This window comes from Oryzias latipes, chromosome 21, assembly GCF_053564925.1.
Source record: "Oryzias latipes strain Hd-rR chromosome 21, Olatipes_Hd-rR_3.1".
Taxonomy (NCBI): Eukaryota; Metazoa; Chordata; class Actinopteri; order Beloniformes; family Adrianichthyidae; genus Oryzias; species Oryzias latipes.
The window spans coordinates 20,226,608-20,243,817 of record NC_136257.1 but is presented as its reverse complement, the minus strand read 5'-3'; the positions used below and the strand labels follow the sequence as shown (position 1 = coordinate 20,243,817).

Sequence of the window (17,210 nt, the reverse complement as noted above, 5' to 3'; positions counted from 1 at the left end):
AACAGTCAATTCAAGAAAGCTCTGAAATCATTTTTTTTTTGAGAGGGTAGAAGCTGCATAATATGTGAGATTGACAGAGTTAAGGGTTAAATATATGTATTGAACTATCCTTACAGAGACAGTTATCTGAAATTGAGTGTGTGAGTTGCAGCTGAGTAATCAATCTCTAACACTGCTTAAGGTTTATGGTTGTTCAGTTACATGTAAGCAAGTCACCTTGCTAAAACTAAACATTTGTTTCCTGCTTCCTTTTTCATATTTTCACAGTTAACCTGTTAGACTCCAAAGCCAGCCAAGGGGAGTTAGGATGGATTTCCTACCCGTCACATGGAGTGAGTACATTTCACCTCTATGCCTTTATTCTGTTTGACTTTGCTCATTTTATATTAAATAAAAGTTGGTTTTTGCCTTAAAAACCAGGACTTTCACCTTTAAGTGGATCCCACTTTGTCATTAAACCACCGAGTCAAGTGAGGATTAACCTACTTTTTTTTTTCCTTTAGTCGTTTGTCAGTTGTTTGTCTCACAGGTTAAAGGTTAAGTATTCAAAGTGTGCCATATGGTTAACATGTTCAGAGGAAACCATGATGCGTCCATGTGTGGTTCTTTGGTTGTTTGTGTTTATAGACAGATTTAGGAGGTAAATATTTGTAAGATATGCTCAATCCTTCACCTTTAATTATAAATAAACACAATGTCTTTGTAGAAAATGTCATTTTGACAACAGATTTTTTATATGAACTTTTGAATCCCACTGTCTGACATTCCACTTTATAATCCATGTTTTAGCAGCATGCACTGCTTTGTTCTGTCTCTCAAGCCAAACCATTTTCTATTTTGACATCGTAAACACTGACCATTCTTCTGTCAGACCCCAGAAAGGAAACCAAACAGAAACCAAAATACACACACACACAAATGCAAATACACAAAAAATTGTTTTACTGCATCTGTCCGGAGGAAATGCAGTGCAGATTTTCACACGTGCACTAATATTTACTGACATTTACCAAATTGTTACGTCCACATCAGTTTCTGGGATCGTAACACAAAATGTATTATCTAAAATAAAAAAAATTGTGGTGCACTAAAACATTACAAAAATGGTAAAATAAGCAGCAGGCGTACCATTGAAGTTAGATATGTTGCACTTTTTATTCCACAAAATATAATTTAAAAAATAAATCTGATTAAATACTAATTTTTCCCAACCTTTGTGCTATCCTAGGCACTTTACCATTGGGAGTTGGGTCATCTAGACCCACTAGACAGTGCGCTGAACCTTTTTTCTTCAATGATTTGTAATCTTCACTGGTGTCCATGGATTACATGAAATCTTTCCACCTTTATCCACCTTTGTCATGGTAGGAAGAAACACGTCAATGTAAGGGTGGGGTCATAGGAAAGCAAAAGGGTTAAAGTGCCCCAAAATGAAAATCATGTTTTTAGAGTTGTTGCCTTTTCCTATGAAACAAAAAAAAGAATGAATTTCGTTTTTGCATTTCTGAGTATTTCTGATTAAATTGGTGTTACTAGAAATGTTGCAAAAAAGCTCTGTTTGAATTAATGTGACATGATTTCACAATGGCCCAGGAGTGCATGCACAAGCTTCCTGACCTGCCCCATCTAGCGTGCACAAGCTCAGGTTCAGTAGAAGAGAATATGGCAATGTTGCATTGCCCGCACATATTTTAAGTGCGTACAAGGCTTGATTTTGTATTGATTTTCGTATTTAAATTTAAACTTAGAGTCCCATTAGCTTTCACTCGTGAAATGTGTTCTCCACATTTGTGCTCCCTGGCTTGCTGTCCCAGAGTGGGTAAAAATAATAACAAAAAATAAAACAAGAATAAAAATCAGGGGACCTCTTTTATTATTGCCTCGATGAAAATAAGAAAAATATAATAAAGTTCAGGAGGCCAAAGCAGGCTGGCTCACCGTCCTGCAGCGGTTCTCTGTTGGGCCGCCAGCTCGCCTCTCAGGAGCCGGCATAGCAATCCCGATTTCTCCACCTCCATGGGCCCTGTCTTAAAGCCATGGGCCTTAAGACAGGGTGTGCCAGCCTTCAACCAACAATAACCGGGACGGGCTCCGGAAAACCCTGCTGCCCCGAAAGGGATACTGCAGGTTAAGAAAATGGATGGGAGTTATGGAAAACTATCGGGTTGATCCACCAAATTGGATGTGTATTCTAGCAGCTGTCACTGGAAACATCACGTACCCAAAGTTAAGTCCTTGATTGGTTCATGCAGTGCAGCGACCTCACCAGAGTTCAGATCTTTGAACTCTTACCTGTTGCTCGAATTGTGCTGCTGCCAGACCTTCGCGCTGTGCCCGCAGCTCAAATTGCGCCGCAGGACCTCAGATTGCAACTGTACCATTGACTTAAGATTAAAGCATGCTGCCTCTGAATCACGTTCTGCCCCTTTTTGTCAAGCTCTTCACTCATGCAAGACACAGCTGTCATCATCAGAAAGGGGGGCCCAAGGGCGGGGCTACTCAACTCAGCACCAATGGCTTGTAAAGGAGATTTTGGAAACGGAGGCTTCAGCTAAACATGAAATATGGCTTTTTAGGACATTTAGATTGTGAATTTTTGGTTAAAAACTTTGTAAACATAATCACAACACCACTGGGAATGTTTTAATAGAAAACAAATTATTGGGGGAATTTAATGCTTTGTGAAAATTTAGACCTTAGGCCATATTAACGTAGCAAAACTTACTTATATAGTCAAGAAAAAGCTTGAAAAATTACCTATGTATAAAAATGTGCACATATTGAGATATTTTGCACACTTATTTCTCCATTTAGTGATGGAATTTTAATAAAACAAACAAACAAACAAAAGTATGATCCTTGGTAAGGGGTTAGTTTAAACCTTTAGATAAGTTTAGATTTTTCACTTGTACTGGCACTCATTTATAGATACATTGATTCTTAAGGCCCGTACACACCGGGACGAATATTCGCCAGGCGTTATTCGCCAGTGTTTTTCGCCACGTTTTTTGTGTTCACACCCAGGGGATTTTCGCTGACGATGAGCCGAGCAAACATGCAATTTCATTCCCTGACATTAGATGGCGCTTAATGTAAAACAGAAATACTCCTGTACACAAGTTGGCGCTGCGCAACTTTACGCTTCTTAAAGTCACTTTTCACTCAGAAGAAGAGAGCAAGTATTTACGCGCTTGTCAGAATCAAACAAAGAAAACATGAATATTTCAAGCACCAGTAGCTCCAACTGGTGCTTGGTTCGGGGATATTTTAGAATGTCCCTCATTATTTCTTCGCGGCAGTGTAGACTCTACTGGGCGTCTATCTTCTTCGCTGGTATGTGTGCTCAGCAAGGCAGTTTTGTGTTTGAGCGCCCCCAAGTTGTGTTTTACTGTAACTTCAGAAGCTCCAGACACGTGTGCAAAAGCGCCACTCTCATTGGTCGAATAGATTTCGACGCAACGCGTCAAAAAAAAAAAAAACCCGAGGCGTTTTTTTTTTTTGACGCTTTGACGCGTGGCGTTTTTTCGCGTCGGTGTGCACACTCTCATTGGTGCCCTTTGTTTAGTCACGAGGCGTTAAACGTCGGCGAAAATCGCGCGCATAATTTGTCACAGTGTGTACGGGCCTTTATGAATGAATTTGTTTTAAAGCCATAAATAAAATTAAAACTAAAGTTGAAAATTTCTCTCTAAAATAGAACCTTTATGAATATTTTTTATAAAGATAACCATGACAGTAATGATGGACTTATAAAAGCAATTCTGCTCTTCAGTCTCTCTTTGCATCCTAAACCCTGTGATGAATTCTTCTTCACAGTTTATTTGTCTAACCTGCTAGACTCCTGTGCTGAGTCTGTTATCTGTCTTTCTCTTTCTCTGCTGTGCACACACACACACACATTATAGATGCAGATGTTTTCTCTTTATTAAGTGTTAGAATTACTCCTTGGCAGGGGCTTAAGGTAATCCAGTCATTTGTTCCATGAAGCTGTCAAACTTTGTTTCCGTATTTTGCCGTGGCACCATGACGCTAGAGCAAAGAACGCTGTTTCTTCAAGAAGCTGAACCACAGCAAACATATTCAAAGAAAACCTTAAATAGTTACCGGGTGGGGGGTTATAAAGCATTAAGTTGGCAGTTGCAGCTGCTTCACAAAAAGTACATACAGAAGAGGATTAATGGAGATGCAAACCAAAGTCATTCCTTTACGAGGAACTTAAAAAAAAAAATCTCCAATATTAGGTCCTCGATCCAGAAGTGGACATTGGAATGTGTGACAGAGGTTATGCAGTTTGCTCAGAGCAGTCTGCTTTATTTCAAGTTTTTGCTTTGAACTAGCCCGGACAAAGTGTGTGGTTATCCAGTTCATAAAAATGCTGCAGGGATGAGAGCCAAAGCCTTTCTTTACTGAGAGCAAGTCCAGTGAGGAATAGAAGAGAATGGGAGAAGGATCAAAAAGAAGAAGAAGAGAAAGGATAAAAGAGGAAGAGGAAGGCGCGCGCGGGGGGGGGGTGACGAGAGAGTACGCAGAAACAAGCGAAACAGACATATAGATGTATTGCTGTTGATCAAGTCCTCAAGGTGAATCATCTGTAATTACTCACGTCATCCACTGACTGCGCTCCGATAAGCTCCGTGCCCTGGGAGACCGCTGCTCACAAATGATTTCTCATAATGTGGTGGTGGCACCGAGTCCCCTCTCCCAAAGACATGCACACACAAACACTCACACTCACTGATGGCGAGGCCGCAGCTATTGGCCTACTGAGACACAACGGGCTCTGGTCAGAACAAATTAAGAGCTTAGCTTCCCCAAGATGTTCACCCTGGAGCCACCGAATGGACTGATGGGTGTGGGTCTGTGTATTAGAGTGCCTGTAATTCAGATATACTGTTATCGGTCTGGGAGGCAGGCTGATTGCTTTGCAATGTCCAGGGGACTCAGCCCACCACTAAAGACTGTTAAAGATTACATTCTTGCATGCTTTGAAAGCATTCTTCAGCAACAAACCAACACCCTAGACACCAGCTGTGCATGCAGAATAGAATTAATGGGTATATACAACGTGAGCTCGATTCTTCATGGCAACAGGGGATACAAAGTTGCTGTCTTTGCCAGAAACTGTGTACAACTACAGCATTTGGAAACCATCATTTTTGCTGCAATTCATTATCAAAAGATAAATTGATTTTTTTTGACAGGCCTGAGAAACACAAGTTTTGTTGGAAACTGGTCATGTCTTACATTTACATGCGCACATTCTAGGCTTGAACTGTTCTGTTTAAAGAGTTGTAGTTGAGATGACAAACGTTCAACTTAACTGTAATGAGCACCGATCTCAACTGTTATGAAATCTCCTGTTTTTTGGTTTTTTTTTACACAAACACATCACAGTTCATGATATTTTTGTAGCAACAGTCAATGAAAGATTTGTGCTTTTTTATGCATTCTTGACATTTTTTTGCAAAACATTGGCATTTTTTCTGCATACTTTCCGCATCAAGTCATAGATCCTGTGAATAATTTAGGTTTCACACAACAGTTTTCTCAGCAATGACAGTTTGTGTTATCCAAACCTTTTCTTGATACATTTGTGAAACTAGCAACAGCATCTTAAAATTGTAACCTTCATTTAAGGAGAGATCATAAGAATGCAAATAAAGAAAAAAATGTGTGAAACAAAAGATGCACATAAAATAAGTCCATAGTCTTTGGTGGTTAGATTCTAGGCTCATGAGGTCCTGCATGCTGGTGGGATAAGCTCAGACCATAGATGAATAAACTCCAGAGCCTAAACACTGATGGTGGTTTAGGGCCAGATAATGACATCTGATAATGACAAAGCATTGGACGGGGTGGGGGACGGCCAGCAAAAGCATCTAAAATGTAGAGAGATATACATCCATGGATTTAAAATCAAAAATATGATTGTGATTGGAAAAAAGAAGGTAAGGAATTTAGCTATTAGTTTAGAGTAAAAGCTTAATTGATGAATGGCATGCAGATTGAGTGACGGAAAAACCTAGCTTACCATGAAGTAGATCTTTCTTATTGAAAGCTTTACAAAAAAATATGACTTTCTATGTTTTTTGGGAAAAGTTGGGGTGTATTCAGTTTGTGTATCCCTTGTGCTATCCTAGGCACTTTAACGTTGGGAGTTGGGTCATCTAGACCAACTAGACAGTGCTCTGAACCTTTTTTCTTCAATGATTTGTGAACCTCACTGGTGTCCATGGATTACATGAAATCTTTCCACCTTTATCCACCTTTGTCATGGTAGGGAGAACACGTCACTGCAAGGGTGTGGGGTCATCTAGGATAGCACAAGGGTTATAGTGAACTACAGTTCATTTCCCCCGATTATCCGGAACAAATTTACAGTTTGAATGCAGCCGAGCAAACCCTGGTCCAGGACCAGGAACCATTCTAGGACCCATCTTTCAAGGTGGTCTCGATTCATTTCCATTCGCATTGAGCTCCGGTTCACTCTTCTTCTCCTCAGTCTGAATGGGCTCCGTGCTCGGAGGGGAACAACAGGATCAAATTGGCCCCATAGCCAGGCGTTACGGGATGTGAACAGAGCTGTGGACAAAAGTGGACCTTGTAATTCCTGGCCAGTGACAGAGGAGATCTTCAGTCATGTGCTTTTGTTTACAAGCTTTGGTTCAAAACTGAAAAGTCCGGTTGAAGGAAGTCTGAATCCAAACCAAACGTAAGGTTCAGGACTCGATCCAGACCAATTTAGGTTACAAAATTAAGTCCAACAGACTTTTCCATTCTGGATGCACCTTTAGATGAAGGCTTAGATTATTTATTTTAAATCTGTACATAAAACAAAATTTCCCAAAGAATTAAAACCAGCCATTAAAAGGGTTATCAAGCAATATTAATTTGCCTAGAAAATATTAAACCAAACTTACAAAACAGAGTAGAAACAAGAACAACAAATTTCAGAATTACATCGGCTGAACTTTATTGCTCCTATAAACAAAAAAAAAGAAAAAACACAGACACACAAAAAATACATGTCTTTTTAAAATCCTAGATAGAGAAAAAAAAAGAAGACTTTGAATTAATTAGTAAAGAAAACAAGAGCCTCCCGCTGGAAAAGTCCTGCGGTGATTAGTATGTTGTGTCTTACCTGCTACAGACTGTGGTCAGCGCGTGCTCTGGTTGGAGAAGCAGGGAGGAATTCTAACCGCTAACAGGCTAACAGCCACTCAAAGTGGGAGCCAAGCAAGCAAAATTTAACCATTAATTGCTGTTGAAATGAAAACATTCTCTTGTTACCCTATTTTGGCACTTAATATTCTTTTGCTGTGTCATTACATTTTGTAACTGTAGAATATACTTTCAACGTGACAAAACACTTAGAACTGCAGTATGGAAGATATATCCTTTTTGAACGAACATATTACCAAACATATCTATTTTAAGTAATAAATTCAAACAAAAATTTTTACAAATTGTTTTGCATTATATTTCTGAGTCCTCTATTTTCAGAACTGATTCCATTGCCACACTATCAACAGTCCTTCCAGCATCGCAGGGTGATTGCTTTTGAGGTATCCAGCACTGGAACATAAAACATAGGCTGCTTATAGAAGCTCAAAGCTGTCCACAGAGAAGAAAAGTGAAGTATGAGGTGTGCATTCACTTTTCTTTTGGTAAGCCCTGCTGATGAAATGTCCTTTAATGTGCTGCAATTGCCTGTTAGCCCACAGATCTCTTTGGATCCCACAAGCCAGCTGGATCTTTATTTATTGTAGACGTTCCAGCTTTTAAAAGTAGTTTTCTGACACTGAAAGTCATAAAGAAAGAAAAAAAATTGCTTTGCACCATTACATTTAAGTAAATAATAGACAGCAATCATCTTTATGAATTCTTATAAATTAAATTAAATGGTTGCATGAACCTCTAGATGAAGTATCACTAAAAAAAATATTCGATACCATTAGATTCTCATTATTTAAATGGTCATGATTTAGCTTTATACAATGCCAAACTCTTACTTTACTTAAAGTTCTCTTTCATTTTGTTCTACAGAAAATAAATGAAAATGATCTGAGGTGTATTTATAACATCAGCAATCTTTTAAGCCTTTTTAGCAGCACAAAGAAAATATCTCCCACCAATTGTTGGACACTTTAGATACCAGTGAGATGAAATCATTAACTCATAAAATTGAGAGTTATTTGTCTGTGAAAGAAAAGTAAGCAAACATCAGGAAGGTTCCAATCAGTTTACCAAGTGATAATAAAAGATTCTTTACAAATAAGTTCACGAACAGCCATCAACTGACCCTACATTAGAGTTCCCCAAATACATGTTAGCAGAAAACATAGTAATTTAGATTTCCTTAGAGCTTTATATTCTAGAAAATTGTACAAAATATGAAAGACCAAGACATATGCTTTAAAAAAAACAGAACTGGACTGAACTTTTCACCCTTCCACTGGTCTATGTCCACCGACCTCAGTATCTTTGAGGTGTGTGATCTACTGTGCTGACTCAGAGACTCTGAGCAGCTCAAGTTAACACACATCATTTTACTGTCCCTGTAGCTGCTTCACCTACAGCGCAGATCAAAGTCACAAGGGCAGTATCACACAAACCTGTGCCCCAGCCGTGACCATCAGAGGTCAGGGTCAGAGGTCAAAAGTACTCCTGTAGAGTCCCTGTGTTATTATATATCAATTAGAGAACAGAGGGAGGGGAGTTACGTCCCTCTGGAGAAAACCCTTGGGGTAGCTGCTCACTTTAGACCTTTATTTATCCCTGCTGACGTTCAGTTCAACACATTCCCAATGGGGGTTGTCTCAGTTGGTGGCAAAACTTTCCTGTGGAGCAGAAGTGGGAGATGTTGAGATTGTAAGGTCAGAGTAGAAAAATGTCAAAGTTTAGTTCTGGTACTAAGGAGTTTGCCTGTGGTGGACAGCTTCTTTCCATTTGCCTGTTGGATTGTCAGATATATTTACCTTTATTATTTATTATTTCTACTACTCTACTCTAAGTTTATTTAATTGCAATGTTACTAACTGTACATGTAAGGTTTATTATCAAAACTCAGCGTAATTAAATTTTTATGCTTTTTCTTTAATTTTTTAGTCTAAAACAAGGGCTTTTCTTATGTTAAAAGAAAAAAGAAAGTACAGTAGTTTAGTATCTTTTCACTAACTGGTGGATCAAATAGCATTTATCCACTTTATGGTTGATTTGCAACTTAATAAGTTTGACGTTTCAGTTTCAATCCTGTAGATGTAACCTTAACTCCATATTTATTTTCATTTTGAAATAAAAACATTTTTTGAAAAACTGTTAAAATGCACTTTGTATTGTAGATGAACTCTGAAATTAAATTATTTCTATGTGAACTAAACAAATAACAAGAGTCTTAATTAAATAATTGAAATCTGAACTGAAGTGTAAGGAATACGTGACAAAATTAAAAAAAATCATATTTCTTTCCACATTACTTCATAATTCAAAAGTCAGCCACCCAGTAACAGACCTTTACAAGATTAAGTGCTCACAAGTGCTAAAAAAAACAACACGTTTCTAGCTTTTACTATTGTATTCCAGCATATATATTGACACATCAATGTCAACAGAGCCACTTATTTCAGTGGCAGATCCTCTCTCCAAGTGGCTGTAAATTGTGCTAAATTCTGTCATCAAACATTTTTGTGTGTCATCACATCATTCCATGTTTAAAGTTGAGCTTTTAAACTTCTGAATCAAGTCATGTGAAACATAAAGTTTAGCCCAAAAGCTCCATATTTAGCCCTTCTGAGTCCTGTAGTCATTTCCTTGTTATGGTTAGACCTGCCGGGAGCTTCAGCTGCTTCCCTGATGAATACGGTGACGCCAGAGAAAATTTGATGGGGAGACTAAACACAAAGTGAGTCTTTCCCTTCAGTTGTCTTCCCATTTTCCCCATTCATACTTCCCTTTTTTTTTTTTTAGCTCTGTGTCTTTTAGTTCTTCTGGTTTTTCTCTTTTGCTCTCAAGCACATGCCTTTCACTTCATTATGGGACTGAAAGAGGCCATCCTTCAGCTCAAAAGCTAAAATGCACACACACACACACACTGACAGACATGAAGATGTAGCAACGTTCTTAGCTAGTCGTTGATTGAAGTAAATGTGAAGTATTTTGAACGTTTGAACATGATTCTTATGTGAGAGTATGTTTCTGTTTGTGTTGAAGCATAGGTTTTTTTGTGAAATGAGAGAGTTCTTTAAAGACCCACTCCGATCATCTTTTGAGCTATTTTTAAGAGCGTTCCCAGCGCTGTTTTTAGCCAAAAATAATTAAATAAAAACTGCTGTTTTCTAGGACATAGTTTCTGTCGAGCAGCAGTTGTTCATTGGAAATTTGTCCGCCTCCACTTCCCATCATCCGTCTGTTTACTGGCTCTCTAGCTTACAGGCCTCACAACCCTAACCTAGCATTACTCAGAAATGGAATTTTAAACTTAATTTTCTTAAGATATGTCCTCCATCGTCAGAAAAATGCCACAAGAACATTTTGAAAACACTAAAAACATGATTTTTATCAGAGTGGGTCTTTAAATCTGATCAATGAAGACCGTCTTTATATGTACATGTCTGTTTTAAAAAAAAAAAAAAAGTGTCATCAGCCACAATTCCATTTAAAATAGAAAAGCCTCCATTAACAGGTTTATTTGCTTAAAAAAAAATAAGCATAAATTTAACCACTATGAGTCCACTGTTTCAGGTGTTTGTCTTTTCCTCATGGCTGTGAGTCAGTGTTCCCTTTCCGGGACTGCAAAGCCGGAGTGCATGACCAATGAGTCTTCCTGCAGTGTTGAATTCAAAAGGAATGACCCAGCTCTCTTTCTGTTTTTTTTTTCCCTCTCTTCTCCTCTCTCTTTGCTTTCTCCCAGTGGAGGGAAAATGTAAGATAGACACGAACGTTCCTGGTATTCACTCACATCTGTCTATAAACGTCGTAGCTTCTTCTGTGTCATAGTGGATTCAGCACGTTTCCTTTTTCGTAGAAGTAGTGTTGTGATGCAAATAACCATGACTGCAGCTTGAAAGTCCTCACTTTTAGAAAAAAGAAAATGTTAGAAAAAAGGGTGGGGAAATGAAAACACTACAAGATTTTTCTTTTTGTGTAACATTCATTAAGCATTCTGGCATCCATTTTTACAATAAAAACCTAGAATAAAAGAACTAATTGCAATTTTTCTCACGGATATTGTCATCGTAATCAAGGAATTTTAGCGATGGCAGCAAATTTGCTTCTAATTAATTAGAGCAATATATCTAAGATCTTGTAGTGTAATTTTGTTCACCCTTAAGATTTTATTAGATACTTAGAATCATGCAACAGTGACTCTGGATCTGAATAATTCATCTCTAAATGCTTACAGGGTAGAGATAACTTTGTTTTTCTCTGCTCTTCCCCCCTTCCTTTTATTTCTCCAACCCTTAATTTTCCAAATCTTCAACCCTCTTTAAATCTTTTAACACCTGCTGTCCTGACTTCTTATTTATTTCTATCCAACCTTGTAATAACCCCATCGTTTTCTTCACACAACCACTATTTTCTGTACAATTTTTCTCCATCTCATCTACTTTTCTTTAATCCGGCTTCATTTTCCTCATGTTTGCTCCTCTCCTGCCACCTTCCTCTGTTTCTCCTTTCGACCTCTCCTTCCCTATTTCTTTTCCAGTGGGAGGAGATCAGTGGGGTGGATGAGCACTACACTCCCATACGAACCTTCCAGGTCTGCAATGTGATGGAGTACAGCCAGAACAACTGGCTTCGCACCAACTGGATCCCTCGGCAGTCGGCGCAGAAGATCTACGTGGAGCTGAAGTTCACTCTGAGGGACTGCAATTCCATCCCTTTGGTCCTGGGGACATGCAAGGAGACCTTCAACCTTCTGTACCTGGAGACAGATGATGACCAGGGAAGCCATTTTAGAGAGCATCAGTACCTCAAGATTGACACCATCGCTGCTGATGAAAGTTTTACCCAAACGGATCTTGGGGATCGCATTCTCAAACTGAACATTGAGGTGCGTGAGGTGGGGCCCTTGACCAAGAAGGGTTTCTACCTCGCGTTCCAGGACGTGGGGGCCTGTGTTGCTTTAGTTTCCGTGAGGGTTTACTTTAAAAAGTGCCCATACACTGTGAGGAATCTGGCTTCCTTCCCTGACACGGTGCCCATGGACTCCCAATCTCTGGTTGAGGTCAAAGGTTCGTGTGTGAATCACTCCAAAGAGGAGGAACCTCCAAGAATGTACTGCAGCACAGAGGGGGAGTGGCTTGTGCCCATCGGGAAGTGTCTCTGTAACCAAGGATACGAGGAGAGAAGCAGCACCTGCCAAAGTAAGAACTTTAAAAAAATATTTCCCATCATGAATTTCAGTTTTTGAGACAAAATAACCCAACTTTTTCTTTACCCATCATCCATTGTTTTATGTTTATGCCTGTCATACCTATATCTATTTACCTCTTTTGGTCTACAGATTTAGACTGTTTGATGTTGAGGACCATAGTTCCTATCTGTCAACTCAAGAGCTTTAATGTGGAAAAAAAACCACAGTGTGTGTATGTGTTTTTCTGTTAGCATGCATTCTGTATGTGAGACGTTCAAACAAACCCATGGATCCCTGAGTGTCTCTGGATGGGTTGTGTGCTTGAAAATGATGTTTCATCCAGCAAAAGGATGCTGTGTAGAGTGCTTGAACAGCAATCTTCTCTGTGACACATCATTACCTCTGGAAAGATCTTAACCAGAGCTGCAGAGATGGGTCTGATAAGGCAGAACAAAAGAGCGGCTTGGAGTGTATGGTGAATCATGAAGCAATGGCGGTGATGGTTGTGGGTGCTGGTGAAAGTATGAGTGGGGAGTTCTTTAAGATGGTCACAGATGTGTTTGTCTTTCATTGTCTGATCCCATGGCTGCTCTGTTTGAGAGGCAGTGTCTTCTTGCTGTTGATTGTTGGAAGGCAAGGAAATGCAAGCTGAACTACAGTGTTCACTTTGTTTTTGACTTTTGGCGCTGAATTGCTGAATTGTTGAGATAACTTCCAGTGAAAAATGTCTGTTTTTTATGTCAGTCATTTCAACCAACACTGATTAAATGAGCCTCCAGTAGGAGGTTTAAGCCTCCCTTTGGATTTAGACGACCAGTGAGGTCAAAGGCTAAGCAGAAGTTGAAATCTTTTTCTAGCTACTCAAGTTTCCCCTGTTTTTTCCTTTAAGATCTTTTTTTGTTTTTGTTGTTTAACTTTGGTTTCACAAAAGCACTGAATAACAAATTTGAATACATGGCATTTACAAAACGCTTAAGAATCCAAGTTTTTATTTGAACACAAATAATAATTTCCATTATAAGTAGAAAAAAAGACAAAGAGATTTTTCTTTTCTGCCAGAAAACTTTTTTTTGCTGAATGAAAAAATGAAAAAAACAAGCAAAAAATCAAATCAAAACTGCACACTGGAGTGATAGCAATATTTGTCAAAAAGGATGCCTTTGCTTTTGCTCACTACTCTGTATGTCTTGAGAGTGATCTAGCTCAAGATGAAGCTGCGCCGTCTTGACAGCAGCCAAGGTCTCACATTGAAACTGGTGTAAAAGTTTTGCAAAAGGGTGGATTTTTACCATTTTCAATTATTGCAGCTTGTTCCACATGGTCCCTTGTTCCTCAACTCTCTCCTCTCCAGAGGCATGCCCAGTGTTAATTAAAGATCAAAGGCGCTTTACCGGGTCAAGCCCCTGCTGTCAGGGCCGGGGGAGGCTCTTTTTCTGGAGCTGTGGACTCCAGACGAGCCCGTCTCATTGTCCCAATCACAGGATAAACATAGAGCTGTCAGATGAAAACCGTGTGCGCCAAATTCAAACCGCAACAAAAATAAATATAAATGTGAAAGGGAGTTTATTTCGCCACACATTAAAGTGCCCCATTTTTCTCTTAGGTAAATAAAAAAGGAGGGAAGGGTTACCGTTGATCATCACTTGTATATTATTACACATCCGGCTGGGTTTCTGGATTTTCCGTCAAATCGAAAAGAGGGCAGTTAAAAAGAATAGAATGACAATATCCAGACAAATGGCAGACACCCTTCCACCACCCTCCTTTCACTTCCTGCCTCTTGGTAAATTGTGTGAATGTTTGGATGTATTTGACAATCTCTTATTAGTTTCAGAGTGCTCTAATGGACTCTAATAAGGTCTTATGTTACCATGGAGTGGGACAGCTGCACCAACAGGCCCCCACAGCCCCTGTATGCAGCCGTCAAGGGCCCCACCATGCAGCTTGTTCTGCAGGCCCCCTGTGTTAACAGATAGATGGCTGAATGTGGCGTGCTCCCCACACACACACCAGCAGTGTGAGATGAAAACCTATATACGGTGCCACGGCCAACTAAAACGGATAGAAACAGATGCTTGAGCAATGTTTTCTTGAGTATTTACATGTCGCTGACCTTCAACGCACACATATGGGCCTTCAAATGTGTTAAGGGAAGCTGCGTTGCGTAAATAATTAGCTTATTGGATCGTTTATGAAGAGAAAAGTTTTTGTTTTAAAACTAGAATCCATTTTATCTTAGTATGCAACTGTAGGTTCTATTGTAATGTAGTCTATATTTCTCACATGAATCTATTTTTCTTGTGCATTTCTTTGAGTTTGAGAGCAGTTGTGTTTGTTTATACAGGCTTCATGGTGTACAAGGGCTTCAACAGAGTGCATTCTTATATTAGACTACCACTGTTCCTTGCTGTGCTGTTTGAGTGTGTTTTCCTGAAATATTGCTGAAAGGGAGAAAGCTGTTTAAAAATAAATAAACAAATGAAATTTGTCTGTCGTAGACAGTGAGACGTCAAGAGTGCGATGCACTTTCCTGGTTGTGTTTCTGTATCTGGTGTGAATGACCGATGAATCACACAAACAGTAAGTGTGTATTAATATAAATACATGTTGTTGTTGTTTTTTTTTGGTTCTCCTAGTTACAGGGAATGCCTTTATAAATGTCACTGAAAGGAGTTGATATGGAGCTCCGCTAAAATTTGAAAGGTATCGTCAGTCATCATCTGGATTACTGTAGGTTTTGTGAGCAGCCTTCATCCTTTCCACACCGAATGTGAGGCCAGATCTAATCTCTCTAAGTCGGTCTTTCATCTGTCATTACAACAGGCTGGAGCAGGTGAAACCAGCTCCTATCTACCATCAGTGTGAAATTCTTGCAACCCTTAATTTGATCCTAAAACAGCAAACGGATGCCTGTTTTTGAAATGTGTGTGGTGTGTGTGTGTGTGTGTTGCACCTATAAGCAGCTGCTTCGTTGTATGCCGAGGAGAGACGCAGGTTTACATTCTTGCTGGATTTATCAAGACACACAATCCTCAAACTTGCCAGGCCAGTAATGCCTATTATAAAAAGTGTACAGAAAAAAATCTTTATGCACAACACAGAGAAACACATGACAATGTCACTTTATACTTTTTATTTCCTTTTGAATGCTTGTTTTCTTTTTTTTAATTTGGAATAGGAGACAGGAAACATTTGAGGTTTTATTTATTGTAAATCAAGGTTTTGGATTTTCATTTCCAGAAAATGACCTATTTCACTTGAGTAAACACAAAACACCCAAAGGCCAAATGTTCAGCCCTTCAGCTGCACTGGATATCAATGCAATGAAGTAGTATGTTTATTTATTTATTTTTAAATTGGCAGTCCTATGAAAAAGTGGGAATAGAATGATATGGGTAATTAGAGTTTTTTTAGGTGCAAACAAATATTATTTTAGTTCTAGTTTCAGAAAACTAGATTTTAACCAAATAAATAAAGCATAGTTTTATCTTGCTGCATTATGTGAAAATTAAAACATTTAAGGTATGATGATATACTGAAAAACATGTTTTTTATTGCCTCGGTTTCAGTAAATAAAAGTTGCTCTTTTTGTTTCTTGTTTGCTACTGTCCTCTCATCCCAGCTTCTTTGTTCATCCTATGCTATACTGCTTGTCTCGGCTGCTTGTTCAAAGCCATTCGTCCATTTCATGTCAAATGTTTTATATCACTCTTCACCCTCCAGCTTAAGCGATTTAACTGCCGCCCTCGTGCACAGAGTTGCTTGGCTTCCTAGCAGACATTTTGAACCGGAATTATACATCTTCCATTTAGGCTGTCACGCAAACCTCCATCATCCAATCAAACAACACAGGCTTGGTTTGAACTGGGTCAGCAACTATTTTGGCTTTAGATTGTAATTAAATTCCCTGTTATTAATGTTTTACATGCACACTACGGATAAAAGGGCCTCTGGTGGTGGAGTTGCATGTCTCAATGCCATTTATTCAGACCACACATCAGTTGGACTCTATTTGGTATATTTTTTTATTAGTTTGTGTTTGAGGCCCTTCCCGTGTGGTCAGAAAGTTTTATCTGCAGCTAATTTCTTCCTTAAGTTGATGTTTATTTGTGATTTATTAAAGCTCATTTAAATCTTTACATAAACAATAAGAATGCATGAAGATCTTTAAAGAATAAAAAAGTTTTTCAACATGTAAAATAATTGGTTAAACAAAATTAAAAAAAAAAGAAAATCGTTAACAACGTTTTTCTGTAAATAATTTCATGAATTTACAATCCTAATATTTACATTAGGCGTGCTGAACTTTAATTTTGTGAAGCCAACATTTGCTTCTGATTTCCTGCAGAAAACCCCCATTATATCACATCCTTGCTCTCACAAAAAAAAAGGTTAAGCACACTCTGGCAAACACACTGAAATGCACAGATCACCACAAAAAATGAGATCTGTGTCCCATTCATTGACATTGTTTGGGCCTTTGTGCCTTCTTTCCCATCAGAACCCTGCTGTGATAAGACATTGTGTATACTGTAGCTGCACACGCTTACACCAGGAGCAGCATGGTATAGTGCAGAATAACAATAGCCTGCTACTGTTGGGTGTTCCTCTCTGAAGGGCACCTCTACCTTTAGTGCATGAACAGCACAGATTCCCCAACACACACATTTGCAAACCAAATCCGAGCAGTCAGATCAGTTAAATGCATCCAGTGTGTGTTTTCCTGCGTATACTCATTATACTGTACATGGCTGGGTGGTAACACTAGTGTTCTGTTGCTCAAGTCTCCTCTTCTCTTGTCAGTTTAGTTTAGTGTAGAGGCTTCTGTTGGGCCTTTTGAGTTGTGTGCTCCCTG

The 17,210-nt window shown here is 38.9% G+C and overlaps 1 protein-coding gene across 6 annotated transcripts in view; it reads left to right on the top strand.

Annotated features, from left to right (window-relative positions):
* epha3 (eph receptor A3) overlaps positions 1 to 17,210 on the top strand; it is a 96,084-nt gene that overhangs the window by 8,774 nt on the left and 70,100 nt on the right. For all 6 annotated transcript variants that reach the window (XM_004081693.5, XM_078939809.1, XM_078939808.1 and 3 more), the window contains exons 2-3: positions 268 to 332; positions 11,705 to 12,365. In XM_004081693.5, the coding sequence (XP_004081741.1) occupies positions 268 to 332; positions 11,705 to 12,365 (726 nt within the window). The remainder of the gene's footprint in view (positions 1 to 267; positions 333 to 11,704; positions 12,366 to 17,210) is intronic.